Below are 19,514 nucleotides of genomic sequence, written 5' to 3'. Positions count from 1 at the left end.
TCTACAGAAGGTGGGCAAGGTGTTACTGTGCGCATTCACGGCTATAATGTACACTAATTAGTCTTTGAATAGTGTTTTTGTATACAGCAAAAATTGCATACCCGTTTTTCATGCGTAAAACAGGCGTTTTACGTATGTTATAAAACGTACGTAAAACGCATATTGAGGACCACGCATGTAAAACGCCCGTTTGAAACGTATGAATTACGTATGTTAAACGCACGTTTTACGTGCGTGAGCGTAAAACATGCGTTAAATTAGTACGTATTACGCCCGTTTTACGGGTAAACACATGTTAAACGCCCGTTAAGTTCTAGCAAATCATGCGTTTTACGTATGTTTTTTTATGTCCTCAACACCCGTTTTACGTATGTTTTTTTATGTCCTCAACACCCGTTTTACGTATGGTTTTTTGTCCTCCAACACCTGTTTTACGTATGTTTTTCTTTCTCTGCAACAACTATTTATACATTTTTTGTAGTCTTCAAAACCTGTTTTACATGGGGTTTTTTTTCCACAGCACCCATAATATGTATGTTCTTGGTTTTTTTTTTGCATCTACACAAGTTTAATGAAAGTTTTTTTTGTATGGGTTAATGCATCATCTGTTTAACATTTTTTGTTGTCCACAACATCCAAAAAATTTCCAAACACATTATATTTATGATTTTTTGGAGTTTTTTTCTGGTTGGTATAAATGGATAAACCATAGATATTTGTCTTTTCTTATGTAAACACTAACAATTTGATTCTTTTAAATATCTTCATGTATGTATATAAATCAATGAGTATATCCTTGTAGTATTTAGTTGGAAATCAAAATGACAACATTTAAATATGATGGTGTTGTCTGTCTTTTCAACCTTTGCCTCCCTTCCAGAACTGTTTTTGGCAAGGCATACATTTACTGTGCGCTATCTTACAATTAGAATTGAAGCACAATATTTTATGACAGCCTATACAAATGATCTACATCCATGAAAAAACCCTCATAAGAATGATTATCAATTACCATTTAGAATGGACTATTTGCCTTAAACATGTTAAAGATGTCTTTTGGTCTTTATGCTGGTTTAATTGATGTATACGCAATATCTCCTTTTTTATATTTATGTTATACTCAGAATATAATCTACTGAAAAGAATTGGTTATACTCAAGCCAATGTGAAGAAGAAAAGGTACATGTATTAAGGATTAAACATCATCTTTTTCTGTTGGTCAATGGAATTTTTTTTCACTACAATTGTGATTGGAATTGATTGTTGGTTGGTTGGTTGGTTCTATGATAGAATTTGCAAAAAAAACTCAAAATATGATGGTCATATAAACACTACAAATTTGGTTATTTCAATTCTATTTATTTAACAACTACACTTATTTTGGGACCTGATATTCACAATCATACAAAATGTGTGTACCATAGTTCTTATTTCATTAGCATTATGTGGTATTTAAATGTACTTGTGGTTGACATATATACACTCCAAGTTTACTCTGCCTTGCTCTTGGTCTCACAAAACTGTGTAACTAGTACTGTTAGTATTATTTAAACTGTTCTCCTGTTTACAATATTATAATTTTTGCACATGAATTCCTTCATTTACTTGCACTTCTCCTTGTAAGATTCCAAGGTCATGATGATATAATCCTGTTGTTCATAATCAATAATCCATCCTTCGAAAGATTTCTTCAGCAGCTGTAATGTAAAAACAAAAGAAAATGTAGTTTGGTGGACCGTGGGAAATAATTTTTTTTAATGGAATAGCAAAGTATACTTAAACATAATTTTTATTCAAATCCCAGCATGAATATATGTAGATGTTTGTCAGGAATGGAGATATGTCCTTTTTATAAACACAAGTCTGCTCTACTTATCTCAAAACTAAAAAGTCTAATATACATGTATCAGTGAATTACATGTACTGTAACCCAATACACCAAATACATTGTATAGCCTATTGCTAATATCGTATCTGAGTAACTGACCATTGGTCATTCTTAAAGGCTGTACAGTCTCTTGTGGTGAGTTGTCTCAGTGGCAATTGTACCACATCTAATCTAATTTTCATACAAGTTACTGTACATTGACTTATCAGTGTGTATCATAACTAGAGACTGTGTCGCTCACCTTGGTCTACAAATGTATACATGTGCATATCATAAATGAAGGACACATATATGGATTCATGACAAAATTGTGTTTTGGTGATGGTGATGTGTGTGTAGATCTACCTATAGTGAACATTCTTGCTGCTTACAATTATATCTATCTATAATGAACTTGGCTCAGTAGTTAAAAAAATATTGTGAAAATTGTAAAAAAATGGTTGGCTGGGTCACCAGACACATTTTTGAAACTAGATACCCCTATGATGAGTGTGGCCAAGTTTGCTTTAATTTTGCCCAGTAGTTTCAGAGGTTAAGATTTTTGTAAAAGTTAACGACGGATGCAAAGTGATGAGAAAAGCTCACTTGGCCAAGGCCAGGTGAGCTAAAAATGAGGTTCAGGTCAGATAAACACTGCATACAACACCTACACTATGCAATCATTCCTAGCTACATATATAGTTGATAGATTGATTATAGTATCTGGGAAAAAGACATTACCATGAAAACTAACACTAACCAATGAACAAATAATGAGGTCAAGGTCAGATGACACAGGTACACCTTACAATATTCCATACAATACATATATTTGACCTAATTGTTTATAGTACAAATGTAGAAGTATCTGATAAATAGACCATACCTAAATAAAATAACATTGTCCTATGAACCATGATAAAGGATGAGGGGCAGATAAAACCTAACAGACAGACATATTCATCCTACAAACATAGTATAAACCATATATACAGATGATCTATTGCTAATGCAGTATTTGAGAAACCAACCAAACCACACATAAAATTAATATTGACAAATTAAATGAACCATAAATATGAGACATGCTAGCAGCCAGCACGAAGACAATAGATAAGGAAAAACTGTACAGTTGATAAAAACTAGAGAACCTGTGTCTCGCTCACCTTGGTATATGTGCTTATCAAACAAAGGACACTCTACAAAGTTAACAGCTGAAGACAGACCAAGATTCAGATTAATACTGCCGGACAGACATGCAAATCATCTGACACACCAAATATATTTTAATTTATGGAAGTTCCCTACCAGTTTCAAAATATCAAGCTTTTCTTAACGCTAGTACATAGTATGTATATCGATAGGTGAACAATAAAGGAACTAAAAGACCAAAAAAATATATAGGCCAATGTGCTTGTTTTCCAGATATTAGCCATTTAAATTTTGGCAGGAAAATGTTCTCTCTTTGATTTTTTATAGCTTTATCATTGACAATTTAAATTCTAAAAAACTATTAAAAAAATAACAAAGATTTTACAAGACTTTTCCAGACATGACAGATGGCATATAATTTTACATCTAAAAGATTTATAGAAAGAAAAATGGGGGTCAATTGGGGGAATTTTTTAAAGAGGATAAATGAATAAAACCTGAGGATTCTGATAATCTGACAAAAATCACAAAACATGACAAGCAAACATCCTTAAAGTAATATATATAGTAAATGATAAATTTTGTAGACATGTTTGGAAATTGTCTTTGAATAACTCAATGTATCCTATATACATATATACAATGTATGCATCATTTATATTTACCTAAAACATAATTTTCTATCCTTTTAACAGCTTGTTAGATCTATACTATAGTATATACAGGATCTGATCATACACCAAAGAACATATTTGATAAACCTAAGAAAGAAAAAATAATAATAGTTTTATATAAATTAGTATATAAAAAAAGTTAAATTAGTATATAAAAAAAGTTTAGATTCTTTTTACCCTCCCTTAAATAGATGATTATGAAGTTTATGTTTAATTAATATGTGTGGCTATGGCGCGGAATCAAGGTCAAAAATACTTATTTACGTGATTGTGAATCTGCTATTAAACATGTTGCCTCTTGTTTTTGGTGGTTTACTGTTGTTCAGTCTTTTATAATTAGTTTTCTAAATAGTGGTGTGTGGACTTATGGTTGTTTTTTTGTTTTGTAAGACACAAGTTTCACTTCCACTTGTAAGTTTTGAATGTCTCTTTTAATTTTTCTGTATCATCATGACCATTCTTTTTAAGATTAACAACTCATGGAAGCTATAGTGTTGGTTGACTTTGCAGAAAAATCCAATTTGAAGTTAAACAAGTTTTTCAGTATATAGTCTATCGCTAGTTTTCCCCAAATTACTGATATCATGCATGATTTTAAGGTAATTTTCATTCCAGCTATTTGACCTTATGACCTATTTGTTGATCTTGTCTTTTTGAACATAAACATCGGGGCCTTTTATAGCTGACTATGCGGTATGGGCGTTGCTCATTGTTGAAGGCCGTACGGTGACCTATATAGTTGTTAATGTCTGTGTCATTTTGGTCTCTTGTGGACAGTTGTCTCATTGGCAATCATACCACATCTTCTTTTTTATATTGTTGACCTGCCAACACAATGCAAGGCCATGGCAAGTATGGGCTTGTTTTTTTACCCCTTCTTCTGATGCAGGCAAAATGACATACATTTTTCAATCACCAAGTGGCAATGTCATTATGAGAATTTACAATGTACATGTACATCATACATGACAAATTGATAGTTACAGCTTAAACATGTAATTGTTTGCTACAAAACAGTATCTAATACTTCATGTACTTACCAATTTATATTCAGTTGTTGGAATAGTGATTGGCACTGAAAAATTAAAAAAAATATACTTAATTTTCATGCATACATGTATACATGAATATTATACATGTACAAATAATTTGCATAATCTGCAAATATTTTTACAAAATTTACTTGACCATCAGGTTTAGTGCATTAAAACTGCTCACTTGGTATTAAAATAAAGAATGATTCTATTTTTACATATTCCCTGAAAACAATCAGTGAATCTGAAAAAAGATCTTAATTATTTCAGGGATTTTGTAAAATCACTGGTCGAAATCAGGGATTTTATAAAATCACTAATCAGTTCAGTGATTTTACAAATTCCCTGAAATTTCAGTGATTTTACAAAATCCCTGATTTTACAAATTCCCTGTAATATATATATGTAGTAGCACTTTCATAATATTTAGTCGAGACAAACTTATGTTGGATAACGAAACAATATAACGAGACTGCCTATGATCAATCAGGTATCCAATATCCATAGTCCAAGTAGTTACATAGCATATAAATATATATAAATAAGATGTGGTATGTAATCTTTAGATATAGGAAGATGTGGTATGAGTGCCAATCTGAAAACTCTCCATCCAACTTACAATTTATGAAAAATAAAGTAAACCATTATAGGTAAAGGTACATCCTTCAACATGTAGCCTTGGCTCACACCAAACAGCAAGCTATAAAGGGCCCCAAAAATTACTAGTGTTAAACAATGCAAACAGGGAAACCAATGGTTTAATCTATATAAAAACGAGAATTGAGAAACATGTATGAATTAAGAACCTTAGTGAGCGGGTCCACATACCCTAAATGTACGTCCCCACATTGTCATTGGAGAAATTAAATAAGAAAAGAAAATAGTATGAGAAAAAACCAGATGCTCCGCAGGGCGTAGCTTTATACGACCGCAGAGGTTGAACCCTGAACAGTTGGGGCAAGTATGGACACAACATTCAAGCTGGATTCAGCTCTAAATTTGGATTGTGATTAAATAGTTGACACAGCATAGGTTTCTGACACAGAATGAATGTGTTCTATTGAACTTAAAATTTTTGTTTTCTCTTAGAGCAATTCACTATGTTGTTGAATATTAATCCTCTCAAAAAAATGTTTGAAGAAATTTTCTTTTTTATTTATGAAATTTCAAATGAGAAAAATTGAACCCAATTTTTTTAATCACATTCCCCTTTCCCTTATTCCAAAACTAATCTCAATTAAAATTTCTAATGGAGTTTGCAACAATAACTACTCATTTAAATACATCATAAAATATTAAGATGTAAAAAAAACTGCTTGTTATCACTGAATGGTAAAGATTATTTTAATTTATCAGTTGGTAGTAAAAAGTGAATATACATTGTATATTGTATATAACAAAGATTTAAGTTGATTCTGGACAAAGAAAGATTACTCCAATTAAAAAAAATCTTGCTATTGCACAATATTTTGCAATTAGATATTTCTTGCTTACTATTCTGGACAAAGAAAGATAACTCTAATTAAAAAAAAATTTGCTATTTCACAATATTGTGCAATTAGATATTTCTTGCCATTGCGCAATACTGTGCAATTGAAAAGACTTGCTATTGCACAATACTTAATATAATAATTTTGGATCCTGATTTGGACCAACTTGAAAACTGGGCCCATAATAAAAAATCTAAGTACATTTTTGGATTCAGCATATCAAAGAACCCCAAGATTTCAATTTTTGTTAAAATCAGACTAAGTTTAATTTTGGACCCTTTGGACTTTAGTGTAGACCAATTTGAAAACAGGACCAAAAATGAAGAATCTACATACACAGTTAGATTTGGTATATCAAAGAACCCCATTTATTCAATTTTTGATGAAATCAAACAAAGTTTAATTTTGGACCCCGATTTGGACCAACTTGAAAACTGGGCCAATAATCAAGAATCTAAGTACATTTTTAGATTCAGCATATCAAAGAACCTAACTGATTCATTTTTTGTCAAAATCAAACTAAGTTTAATTTTGGACCCTTTGGACCTTAATGTAGACCAATTTGAAAAGGGGACCTAAGGTTAAGAATCTACATACACAGTCATGACAGTTAGATTCGGCATATCAAAGAACCCCAATTATTCAATTTTGATGAAATCAAACAAAGTTTAATTTTGGACCCTTTGGGCCCCTTATTCTGTTGGGACCAAAACTCCCAAAATCAATACCAACCTTCCTTTTATGGTCATAAACCTTGTGTTTAAATTTCATAGATTTCTATTTACTTATACTAACGTTATGGTGCGAAAACCAAGAAAAATGCTTATTTGGGTCCCTTTTTGGCCCCTAATTCCTAAACTGTTGGGACCTAAACTCCCAAAATCAATACCAACCTTCCTTTTGTAGTCATTAACATTGTGTTTAAATTTCATTGATTTCTATTTGCTTAAACTAAAGTTATTGTGCGAAAACCAAGAATAATGCTTATTTGGGCCCTTTTTTGGCCCCTAATTCCTAAACTGTTGAAACCAAAACTCCCAAAATCAATCCCAACCGTTCTTTTGTGGTCATAAACCTTGTGTCAAAATTTCATAGATTTCTATTAACTTAAACTAAAGTTATAGTGCGAAAACCAAGAAAATGCTTATTTGGGCCCTTTTTGGCCCCTAATTCCTAAAATGTTGGGACCAAAACTCCCAAAATCAATACCAACCTTCCTTTTGTGGTCATAAACCTTGTGTTAAAATTTCATAGATTTCCATTCACTTTTACTAAAGTTAGAGTGCGAAAACTAAAAGTATTCGGACGCAGGACGACGACGACGACGACGCCGACGACGACGCCGCCGACGACGACGCCGACGACGACGCCGACGCCAACGTGATAGCAATATACGACGAAAAATTTTTCAAATTTTGCGGTCGTATAAAAATTGAATCATAATTTCCTGTCAATATGCACATCTACATAGTATTTCCTTATTATCTACAAAGTTTCATGAAATTGTGTTGTGTGGTTTCAGAGGAGTTGCGATGACAAACTGTTGCAGAAGTCATGGAAGTACATTGAAGCAAATAAGTTCAAAGGAGCGTAACTCCTAGAAAAATCAAAGCGCGAAAGCGCTGTAAAGGCAGTTAATTACAGGTTGTGTGTATTTCTAGTCCAGTTATATCATTATCTTCCATAGAACAGAGGTGGTTTGTAGTATATAAGATTTAGAGTTCTCTTGTTCCTAGTTCACCTATATCTATAGTCTACTGTTTACAGTATATTTTCTGTACCTCGCCATGAAATGCATTTTTAAGACATAAGAACTTTTCCTTTTTAATGTAAATAAAACTATTTTTAATTATTGATTATATACACATATTCAATTACTCCTATCCTGAGCTCCTATCCTATGAAAAATAATTCACAAAGATTGACTAGTCTCCGTTCTGTGTGTATTGCTAGAACATCAAGTAACATAATGGTTAATGTACATAGTAACATGTCAACTCTTTTGAAGACAGAACTTTTTTAAAATTCTCCCACCAAGCAAAATTATTTTTCAGTATAAACATGATAAAGTTATCTACCTGTATTAATGACTTAGAGACTCTCAAGAGCCTGTGTCGCTCACCTTGGACGGTCTATGTGCATATTAAACAACGGACACATATAAAATGACAAAATTGTGTTTTTGATGATGGGGATGTGTTTGTAGATCTTTCTTTACTGAACATTCTTGGTGCTACAATTATCTCTATCTATAATAAACATGGCCCAGTATTTACAGTTGAAAATATTTTTTAAAAATTAACAAAAAATACAAAAATTTATGAAAATTGTTAAAAATTGAATATAAAGGGCAATAACTCTTTAAGGGGTCAACTTAAAATTTTGGTCATATTGACTTATTTGTAGATCTTACTTTGCAGAACATTATTGCTGTTTACAGTTTATCTCTATCTATAATAATATTTAAGATAATAACCAAACTTTGCAAAATGTCCTTCAAATTACTAATTTGGGGGCAGCAATCCATCAACGGGTTGTCAGATTTGTCTGAAAATTCCTGGGCAGATAGATCTTCACTGAAGAGACAATTTCACCCTATGTCAGATTTGCTCTAAATGATTTGGTTTCAGAGTTATAAGCCAAAATCTACATTTTACCTGTATTTTCTATTTTTGGCCATAGTGGCCATCTCGGTTGGTTGACCGGGTCTAACCACACATTTTTTAAATTAGATACCGCAATGATGATTTTGGCTAAGTTTGGTTAAATTTGGCACAGTAGTTTCAGAGAAGATTTTTTGTAAAAGTTTATGGACGACGAAACCAAGTGATGAGTCAGGTCAGGTGAGCTAAAAAGGAGTTTTTAATCAAGGTAACAATGACATCTGGTGGCCATAAAAGCTGTTTCATTAGCATTTTTACCACTTCCCATATTTGCTTTTAAGACAATAGAAGAAAATTATTCAAAGCAAAAACAAAACTTACTTGTAAATATGAAATTCTCTTTACAGTATGAGTTTTTCTCATTGTTGGAGATTGTACAGTAGTACAGTCCTGTAACTGCTTCTACCCATTTCTTATCCCCTTTAGTTTGATAAACTCACAGAATATCATATATTTACATTGTGCCACATCTCCTTATTTTTATATGCATTACAATAACATGAACAATTGTAATTCAAATCTATATATCAAAGCAAAATGAATTTCACTACTTTCATTCATGCATTTGGAAAAATATAAGTTCTAAAATGACACAATATATGTTTATTTATATAAAAATAATATTTAGTTTTCGACTCTTAACAGGTATAAACAAGAATGTGTCCCCAGTACACGAATGCCCCACTCGCACTATCATTTTCCATGTTCAGTGGACCGTGACATTGGGGTAAAAACTCTAATTTGGCATTAAAATTAAAAAGATCATATCATAGGGAACATGTGTACCAAGTTTGAAGTCGATTGGACTTCAACTTCATCAAAAACTACCTTGACCAAAAACTTTAACCTGAAGAGGGACAGACGGACGGACGAACGGACGAACAGACGAACGGACGCACAGACCAGAAAACATAATGCCCCCCTACTATCGTAGGTGGGGCATAAAAATGCACAGCTGTGTCATGATTTGTGAAATCTGTGCTGAAAACATAGGCATTTATGGTGTTTGAGTAATTCCATCTGTGAAGCTCAACATTAGCTCGTCAGTTGGTGGTGGACAGTTATAAATCTTTCCTGCAGGATGAATGTACATCTGTTCAGGAAAACCAATTTCACAAATCAAAACTTTCCTCTAGATTTCTCCTACAATATTCATCCAGTTTAGTTCTTTTGGTTTAACGGGACACCGTCCTGATTTTTAATTTTGTAAACCATTCAGTCTCTTGCTTACAAATGGTGCATGAAAATAGGATGGGAATGCATGGCAGTAGACAAGTCTCTATAAAGTGGGTATGTGCCCTGAAAAAAGTTTTATAACATTAGCTTTTTTGAAACTTGTGAAAGACTTGTGCAACACACATACCTAAATAACTATAACATAGGTGGAGAGCATCATTCATGTCAATGTTTTGTTCCTGTTTACATTGTCATTGATATTTTTCAAGAAAGCCCGAGGCATAGCTCATGAATTCTTGTCATTACAACCGAAATTTACATAATTACTGCTAAAATAATTATCAGTATAATATATCTCTTGCAGAAAAACCATACAATTGTAGTATTAACCAAAAAATGTCAAACAGATGATATTGAATCATAATCCCAAAAGTTATGACGTCTTGAATTCACCCCCCTTTTTTATTCTAAAACGATAATTGCGGTTGCAAACAGACTTTGGTTTACTTGCATGGCGATTATATAAATAACAGTATATATTTCTTAAAGAAAATAAAGTTTTACCATGAATAGTTTCCTGAACGTAGTCGTTTTCAGTAAAATGTGCCTTGCAAACAACAGCTGATTGATATGGGTTCTACGATTGCATCGCACATGACAATCTACGTTTGAGCCATGGCGTTGATCCAACTTTTCCTTATTAAGTCATTTAGAAATGCAATTCCTCCTCTTAAATGACACTCAGGTACACACCAACAAGGACTAGGCATCGTTAATTGTGTGATTGTTTTGCAGTGCAAGAGACAAGAAGAATTTTAGAGACAAAAAGCGACAAGAAGTTTAATTTAGTGACGAAGCGACAATAACTAACAAGGGACAAGCGAATCGTAATTCTCTCACGAGGCTATTCTCATTTGATGTGATAGGGTGAAGCTACACCTATCAAATATGTCCCTATGAAAAAGAAGAATTTCTCTGTTAGAAAGGAAATGATATTGCATGGTTTTGATTCAATAAATTCTTTAAAAGGAAATTGAATTTTTTTTGTTTTGATGGCCAATTTTTAGCGTGTGCATAAAATATATTTTTTTTATATCTAATAAAAACTAATCCCTTTCTTCTTAATAAAAACATATTTTTATGTATCAATGTACAGTAATATAAAAAATGTTTTATAACCGCCCCTATAATAAAAAATAATGCATGTTTTTTTAATATCTATGGGGAATAAGTTGTTGCAATGACATTTTTTTTATTTATGTATAGTCGCTATATAGTCTTCTTGACGCTTCTTCTCGCTAAATTAATTATATTGTCGCTTCTTATCGCTATTTTAATTTTATTGTCGCTTCTTATCACTTTTTGACGCTTCTTGTCTTTAATTAGTGGAACCCTATTCAGGAACGATAATTTCATATTTTACATAACTGAGACCGAAATAACTATAACGTCATACGGCTTCACATACAGAAATACTTTAAATTGTATATTATGCAATATAATTCACGGTCAGTCGACTTTTAATTATAATATCATGTTATATCAACGAGTGAAATGATTTTAAAATATCTTTAGATCGCAAATAGTACTCGAAATTGAACGGACCTCTTTCCACACGGAATTCGAATAATGATAGTTTGTAATCAGATTGACTGCTTATAATGCAAAAGACGAGAAAAATCGACTGGTTTGCACGAAATATCCATGTTCAAAGTCAGTTGTTTAGGTTGTGCAGATTAATTAAAAATACTTATGTCTCTGGCATACAGGTCATTCTTTCTTAAATATTTGTATACTATAGGTACTGAAAGTCAGTGCATGTTATATTAAAATGGGTATATTTTTAGGCAAAAATGTCACACCCTTCTGTGGTTTTTTTGGCACTGCTCAAGATGCATTCTTATTGACTTTATATAGTTTTGAATTCACATATACATGCACCAAGATACATAACTTTCAACAAGCCCTCACGATCCCAGATTCTGAAATGAAGACTCATGCTTAGCAAAACAGTATGATTGGCGTTCGTTATAGTTTTTCCATCCGATGTTATGATTTTAACAATCCATATGCTCTTAACCAATGATGTTCAATTACCATAATACTTGTCAAAAGCATCATGATACTTAGGGAGCTACCATTTGATATTTAGGGGGGGGGAGTGAAGACGAAAAATTTCTTTCTTTCAAAATTTCCATATTGTCAAATTATAAGATCAAGAAGCATATATCTAGAATAAGGGAGGATTAAAATTGAAAATAAGGGGTACAGGAACAAGCAAGCATGTGTAGCAACAACAACAAAAATTATCAATCCTGAAAAAAAATCCTCCTTTTCTACTGGCGTTTTAAATGGCCCGGCGTACACACGTCTCCTGATGAAAATATAAATAATAATCTTATATGCTTGAATAAAAAGAGTGGTGTATGCTCCCAAATATCACTCACCATTTGGGGTACATGGGGCTCATAACAACGACCCCCTAAAACCAAAATGATTGAGATTTAGATTGCTATTTGACTGTCAAAGCCATAGCCTAATATTAAGACCAAAATTTCTGGCTACATGGAGACATCTAAGTCTACTATCAATATTAACAGGATATTTTGTATGACAGGAACAGAAGCGGTGACATTGTAGAAGAACAAAATATTAACAGATTTTATGTCAAAAATGGTTTTTATTTTCAAATCAAAGGGGGCATATATATGACCTCTATGCCACCGTATTAAGAACTATTTAAAAAATCACACACTCATTCGTTTTTAATTGAGACAAAATGAATAAAGATAAAAATAAAGAATAGCAATCAGTGTCTATATATATATATATATATATATGTTTAAATTACTGGATGGTCATGAAAGTGAACTGGACTGAAAGGCAAAACAATGTTTCATGTGACCTCAAATCCTCTTATTTTTGACTGATTAAGCAGGGGCGGATCCATGTAACCAATTTTTTCAGGCCCAGTCATGGATAAAAGGGGGTGGGTTCTAACCATATGTCCCATTCAAATTCATTGATCATCAAAAAGGTGATTCCAACCCCCTTCCGCCCGGGCACTATTTAATTGCAAATACTTTGATAATTTCTGTACATTTATTTATTACATAGCTTTTACATAGCGCCTATCTAATAAACATAATACTCTAAGCGCTTAACATATAAATTGAAGGAAAATATATATCACAATGCATTTGCCAACTGTCTTCACTCTTCTGAAAGTGAGACAATTGCCATTATAAAAGTTTCATTAGAAATATGAATAAAAGGAAATACAATGTATCATATGTGGTTAATACGTAAATGAGACCGAAGCCCCCCCCCCCCCCCATAATAATAAAAAATATTACTGAAAATATTCTGGGACTATAGTCCCAGCAATTTTAGACCTTTCAGAAGACCAGCCAACGTAAACAATGAATCATTCCCCTCATCCCCGGTAAATATATTTACTAACTGTGATTATAAACAGATTAAATCAACTTATGACCATGGAAATATCACATCCGAGTGTCCTTCTGATCCCTGCTGGTATTTCTATTCTCATTTTACTGTAAAATGAGAATAGATTTGAAAAACCAAAGGCGGATTAGAAGAAAGTGCTTACTGAACAACACAGATATATTCTGAAACGTATTTTATTGAATAAGACCTTTAGCGTAAACTTCAAAATTTCATAATAACTTATTAATATCTGATTCATTTATTCACACAGCCCGGTCACACAGTCAGTCAGGTTTTAACAGCATCTGTGATTTATTACAAATATATATCTTTTTCAAATATGGTTTAAATGGTAATTAATTTGGCGATAATTTGTGAATGTCCTTTAATTTTTGGTTACTTATTCCTTTTCGAATTATTTTTTGTGTTCGTCTAATACTTTTCTCTGCATGTAAAAATGTATAGGTAGAGGCTATGTTTCGCTCCCCTGTACCAATTTATCCCTTTGAAAGACAAAATTCAAGTTGGGATGCTCTCTGTCATGCTTCCTACATAAAACAGTGAACATTATTTTGTTCTGATTAGTGAGTGTATAAATATATTGTTAAAATGGTAATTAAGCCAGTTGCTTAATCATACGGTCAGGATTGGGTAAGGCTAAGACACTGTAAGAGGGTGAAAACTGTTGTAGTACCTGACTTATCAGAGACATATATTTTTTAAAAGATACATATATTGTATTATACAGCTATGCGTTGTGTGTTACAGTCTGTTGAAGTCATGATAGTACATATAGTTTTAGTGTTTTGGCCATTCTTTCTTCATTGCCATATTCTAATTGCTCAATACTTTAAAATGGAAAGGGGGGAGGGGGGCAAGGGAAATAAATAAAATGTATCTAAATATGAGTATACTTTGTAATCAGTTATAGAAACTATTATTTTAAATTAACTCCCATTGACCAAGGATTTGTATAGTAAGACTATATATCCTTGCATTGACTCAGCAGTTACATCTAACCTTAAGTGGAAATGATTCATTTCAAACAAAAAGATATAATAAGATGATATTTTCATACTTGTATCAAAGACATACATTGTAAATACATGAATGTTTCACCTTTTCACATTGATTTTTTTTTATTCATTTAAAAATAAGGAGATGTGGTATGATTGCCAATAAGATTACTTCTGAGTTCAACAGAAAATTTGCACATGCATTTTTAAAATTCTAGATTCACATGCATGACTACATTTAATGTGTAAATTTTAAGTTTAATAATACCAGAGACATATATACATACAATATAGCTTATTAAAGGAGGGAAATGTGCTTTATCATTTTATCAGCTTAAAGAGGCTTAGCATAAACAGATAATTTTAACCATTATGCAAATATTCATGTTTGCATTATGCTGTTCTAATTTTTTTGTCAGCTTAATATACACTATTTATAAATATACTCTCTAGAAAATAAAAAGCGATGGAAAATAAAATGTGAAAAACATGTTCAATTTGATGGAAAGTTTTCTTGAAGTGAGGCCCCTCATGGGGGGGGGGGGTCCTAGTAATCACATAATCACCATTTTTTGGCCAATATAATCACATAATCATTAAATATTTGCTTATCTTTAGTAATCAAATAATCATAAACTAAAAATACAGTCCTAGGTAATCAAATAATCATAAAATATTTGGCTTAATAATCAAATAATCATTAAAAAAACGGCCAAGTAATCACATAATCAAAAACCCCATGAGGGCCCTCTGAAGTTATAAAATGAGTTTTTTAATAAGAGAAAAAAAAGGCTGTGTAACACAAAAATATATAATGAAAACGCACGTAAAACACACGTAAAACATATGTTTTACGTACGTTTTTAAAACATACGTTTTACGTACGTGATGTATTACGCCCGTTTCAAAACGGGCGTAAAACACCCGTTTTGGTACAGGCGTTTAACGCATGTTGGCTAAAACATGCGTTTTCCATACGTTAAACGTACGTTTTACAGACGTTTTTTAAAACGTACGTAAAACATGCGTTGCACTTTTTGCTGATAGTGATGCTATACATGAAGAGTAACATCAAAAAATGTTTGTTTTTATTTCTTTTGTATTTGTATTATTTTAATTTTAGGAGGAACATTAAATAACCACATCCTTGAAAATAACAACAATGATAAAATAGTTTGCAGACAAATCAAATCACCTTCCACCTCAGCATGTCCTTTAGTTGAAGCAGCGTTACAAGTTCCCAAGATACCAAACGATGAAAAAGGAGTTTATATTGGTAATTTTCCATTTATGTGTTGTTCTTTTTGCCAGTTGTCCTAAGCTTCTCATTTGGAGTGATGAAATTAAAAACAAATGCTCTAAACTCATAAAATTTGAGATAAAAGGTCAGCAAAACTGACAATACATTTTGTACAACTATATTAGTACATTTTATAAGAGTGCTTTGAGCTTAATTTCATTAATGCAAGAGCTATCTTTTTATAACGACTGTTTTTTTAATAGTTCCTGTGCTTTGTGGTACATAGAACTGATAATATGGAAGGCTATTTGAAATTAACGTTTATTTTTTGTCCTTTTAATCTGTATCCGTTGCTCTTATTTCATTTGTCGTTTTTACAAGGTCACTATAAAAAAAGTATTTTGAATACTCCTACAATTACTCACCAGTTGCGTCAGACTTTGTTGAAATAATTATGATACTAAACAGTTTAAATGGTTTTGTTGTTGCTGAGTCGCTGTCTGGTTATTATAAATACACACATACAGTATCCTGTTATTCGATTAAATATTTTTCTTAACTTAACTTAAGTTTTCAAATTATGTTTCAGTGGCGCAAGTGGAGCTAAAAATAACATGCGTAAAAACCCAAATTCGGGAAGTCCATGGTAAGTAAGCAAATGATGTAACCACATAATTATATACTGTTTTTAAAATTATGCAATATCTAACCTATATTAGTGTGTAGCATCTGATACATATATAAATGTATCTTTAAGTTGCACTTTGTAAATATGCTGTTTCACAAACCATGCTTCTTTTATGGAGGTATATGATATTCATACTAGTAGATAATTAGTTTGTTTACGTACACAAGTTCCAGATTTGATTTCTATGTTTCAACTCATAGTGACATACTTTGGGAATATTGTGAGGATAAAATACATGGTAGCGGCGACAATTGAATTCCGAGGAAGACTCAAAGTAAAGTTATGGATAGTGCATAATTTTGGTATAGGATTACACTCTTAGTAGTTATTTGCATATAAATGTTGAAAATATGCGGCACAACCCTTTGTTTTGACCTTTGAATAAGATATAAGTGCATATGAATTTTTTCTTCTAGGATATAATTTTCTTACAAAAGTTCATAGTAAATGTGGCACAGTGATAGCTGCAAAGGGAGTTACTATGAAAATTTCATTGTCGATATGAACTGAAGTGCAACCTATATTGGGTGAAAAAAGAGCATATAGAATTTCACCGAATTTGGTTTATCTCAGAGATTTTATTGAAACTTACTCAAATATATAGTTTTATAAAAATATTTCGTGATTATTGAGAATATACATCCTGGGCCTTAATTATGATGACTCAGCATTAATTCACAATTCACATAATCTACGTAACGCTGGTGTGTTATATCCTAAATATGTACTACATATTTCATATTCACAGAAACAGCAATCGTGGCAAAAACAGAGAAAAAAGGCTACCACTGTGTCCTTAAACAGATAAACAGCTGCGTTGAAGACCCATTGTTGGCCTTCGTCTGCTTTCTGCTCTAAGTTCGGGATGTTGTTTATTTTGACATATTCCCTGTTTCCATTCTCAAATTTAAGATCAACAAAACAGAGATTTGTTTTCATTAAGTTTATTTTTGTCTGCAATGTTTGAGAGTGCCCTTGTTTGATTTGCACACAGGACAAGGTGAGCTACTCAGGCTCTTAAAAGCCTCTAGTTCAACCGAACCTGCTAATGTTAAATGATGAAATATAGGTTAAATGATATTGAAATTTATGGATTCATTTTCACACAAATCAAATCCGCACTCAATATTATAATTAGCAAATCGAAATGATTGGTTTAGTGTGCAAATACTTACAAACTGGAAACCCCTTTGCACCAAATCAAACCATAAAAAATCTGAATTTCTCAAATTTGGTGCGTATGTGTGTTTTGATATATACCACATTTATTTTTTTTGCATACTTTACTTAACTTTGTAAGTAAATTCTTTATGAATGTGTAAGGCAAACAATGACGACATACTTACTTTAGGTAAATGTACAATTAACTTTTTTTTGTCAACATATCTGCGGAACAATTTCTGTTACATTAATAAATGAAATATTAAGCTGACAGAAAAATCATTTTTTTATGGAAATAAAGACAATTTCGGCAGGAATCTTATTTTCAATGATAAGGACTCTGTCACTAGTTAACAACTTTTTCCCCAGATCAATGTATTAGTATGAAACTAAAAAAATCATTGGTCTCCGTCTAAGAATTCTACAGGTTTGCATTAAGAGCAGTCAATGTCAGCATGGTGATGGCATGATCAGGGTCAATATTAATTATCAAATATTTTAATTGACCAATGAGGATAAAGTGCATGCTAACTGTTAACAAGCGTGGGGGTTCGTTCTCATTATCTCAATTGCACTGTATGCTACTAAACATTATTCTATTTTAACAGAAAAGGATGGATTATTTCATGATCCAACCAACTAACAACCTGATTACTTACAATTACTATATACTGTTCATTGTATTAAATTTATTTGTATATGTTTTGTAATTTTCTTATGGGAGGATGGCGATATTTCTTCCTCAACTTTGTAATTGATGTCATTTATTCAGTTTTGTGTTTAGTACTACATTGTTAATAAATAAAGGCAACAGTAGTATACCGCTGTTCAAAAATTATTTACCGATTGAGAGAAAAAAAAAGGTTTCAAACTAAAACCGAGGAAACACATATATAAGAGGAAATCAACGTAACATTAAGTGCACCAAACAAACGATAATGCAATATGTATAAGAAGCAAACAATTTGATAATAGCGCCTATATTCAGTATGTTTATACAATACAAATAAATGCAAGAACACTCAGGAGAAGAAAACACAAAAATAAATAATATAATAGTACATTTCGGCACGCTAACCGCAGAATAACAATGGACACCTAGAAATACTTTACGAACTGTGTGTCACACGATTGTATTGACGCCACAAAAAATGACGTCACAGAATATGAAATCGGGATTAAATTTATAATGGAGTTAATTAATGTATTTTATAACAACTATAAAAGTATTAATATAGAAATTGTTATGTTATGTAATGTAAGTAACTGTCAGATGTATAATTTCTTTATGAAATACTGAATAAATGACCTTTGTCTCAAAAAAATCTTGAGTTAGAAATTCTACAAAAAAACACGAATTAGTCTGACAAAAAATATTTTGAAAGATAGTCATTAACTTAGGCCTATTTGACTGAATAATTACAGTAAATGCTTTAAACAATAATCCCATTATATGTATGTAATTATTAGTTCACATACTTCTTTTTTTAATGTCTAAATACATCGTCTAAACTAATTTCTCTCACTAATGGAGATTTCATTATTTTGCAGATTTGGCTTTTAACCAAACTGAAACATTCAATGTTATCGAACATTTTGCAGTCGGAATATTCTACAAAGAATTGAAAGGTTTCCTGTTGTATATTTCTGTTCTAAGCTGGTATACAAATTTTCTGTTAGAACATGAAATCATGCATGGCAGCGGTAAATATGTTATGATGACTTATCTATTGAAAGCAAATGCATATTCTCAGAATTTAGATTCAAATCAAAATAAAAAAATCTGTTGAAAACATATTTTTTAATGCAACAGCGTTACACACTTTTAACGAAGCATTATTGGATAAACGACTCTTATACAGCTTTTAATCGATTCATTTCGATAAAAGTTATTATTTTATTT

General features: G+C 31.8%; 1 protein-coding gene and 2 long non-coding RNA genes across 3 annotated transcripts in view; 1 reads left to right on the top strand and 2 right to left on the bottom strand.

Moving 5' to 3' along the window:
* The window catches only part of LOC139493509 (3'-5' exoribonuclease HELZ2-like), a 53,977-nt gene that overhangs the window by 13,917 nt on the left and 20,546 nt on the right, over positions 1-19,514 (top strand). Inside the window, exons 4-6 of the mRNA XM_071281990.1 lie at positions 15,646-15,798; positions 16,352-16,408; positions 19,163-19,315. Coding sequence (XP_071138091.1) covers positions 15,646-15,798; positions 16,352-16,408; positions 19,163-19,315 — 363 coding nt within the window. The remainder of the gene's footprint in view (positions 1-15,645; positions 15,799-16,351; positions 16,409-19,162; positions 19,316-19,514) is intronic.
* LOC139492359 (uncharacterized) lies at positions 1,339-4,821 on the bottom strand. The gene is made up of 3 exons (XR_011656804.1): positions 4,734-4,821; positions 3,685-3,780; positions 1,339-1,697 (listed from the first exon to the last, which is right to left on the bottom strand). It is a non-coding gene; the product is annotated as an uncharacterized lncRNA (long non-coding RNA).
* On the bottom strand, positions 9,469-10,753 carry LOC139493506 (uncharacterized). The gene is made up of 2 exons (XR_011657018.1): positions 10,621-10,753; positions 9,469-10,179 (listed from the first exon to the last, which is right to left on the bottom strand). It is a non-coding gene; the product is annotated as an uncharacterized lncRNA (long non-coding RNA).

The sequence above is a fragment of the Mytilus edulis genome, chromosome 10 (genome assembly GCF_963676685.1).
Source record: "Mytilus edulis chromosome 10, xbMytEdul2.2, whole genome shotgun sequence".
Taxonomy (NCBI): domain Eukaryota; kingdom Metazoa; phylum Mollusca; class Bivalvia; order Mytilida; family Mytilidae; genus Mytilus; species Mytilus edulis.
This window is presented reverse-complemented; position numbering and strand designations above follow the sequence as displayed.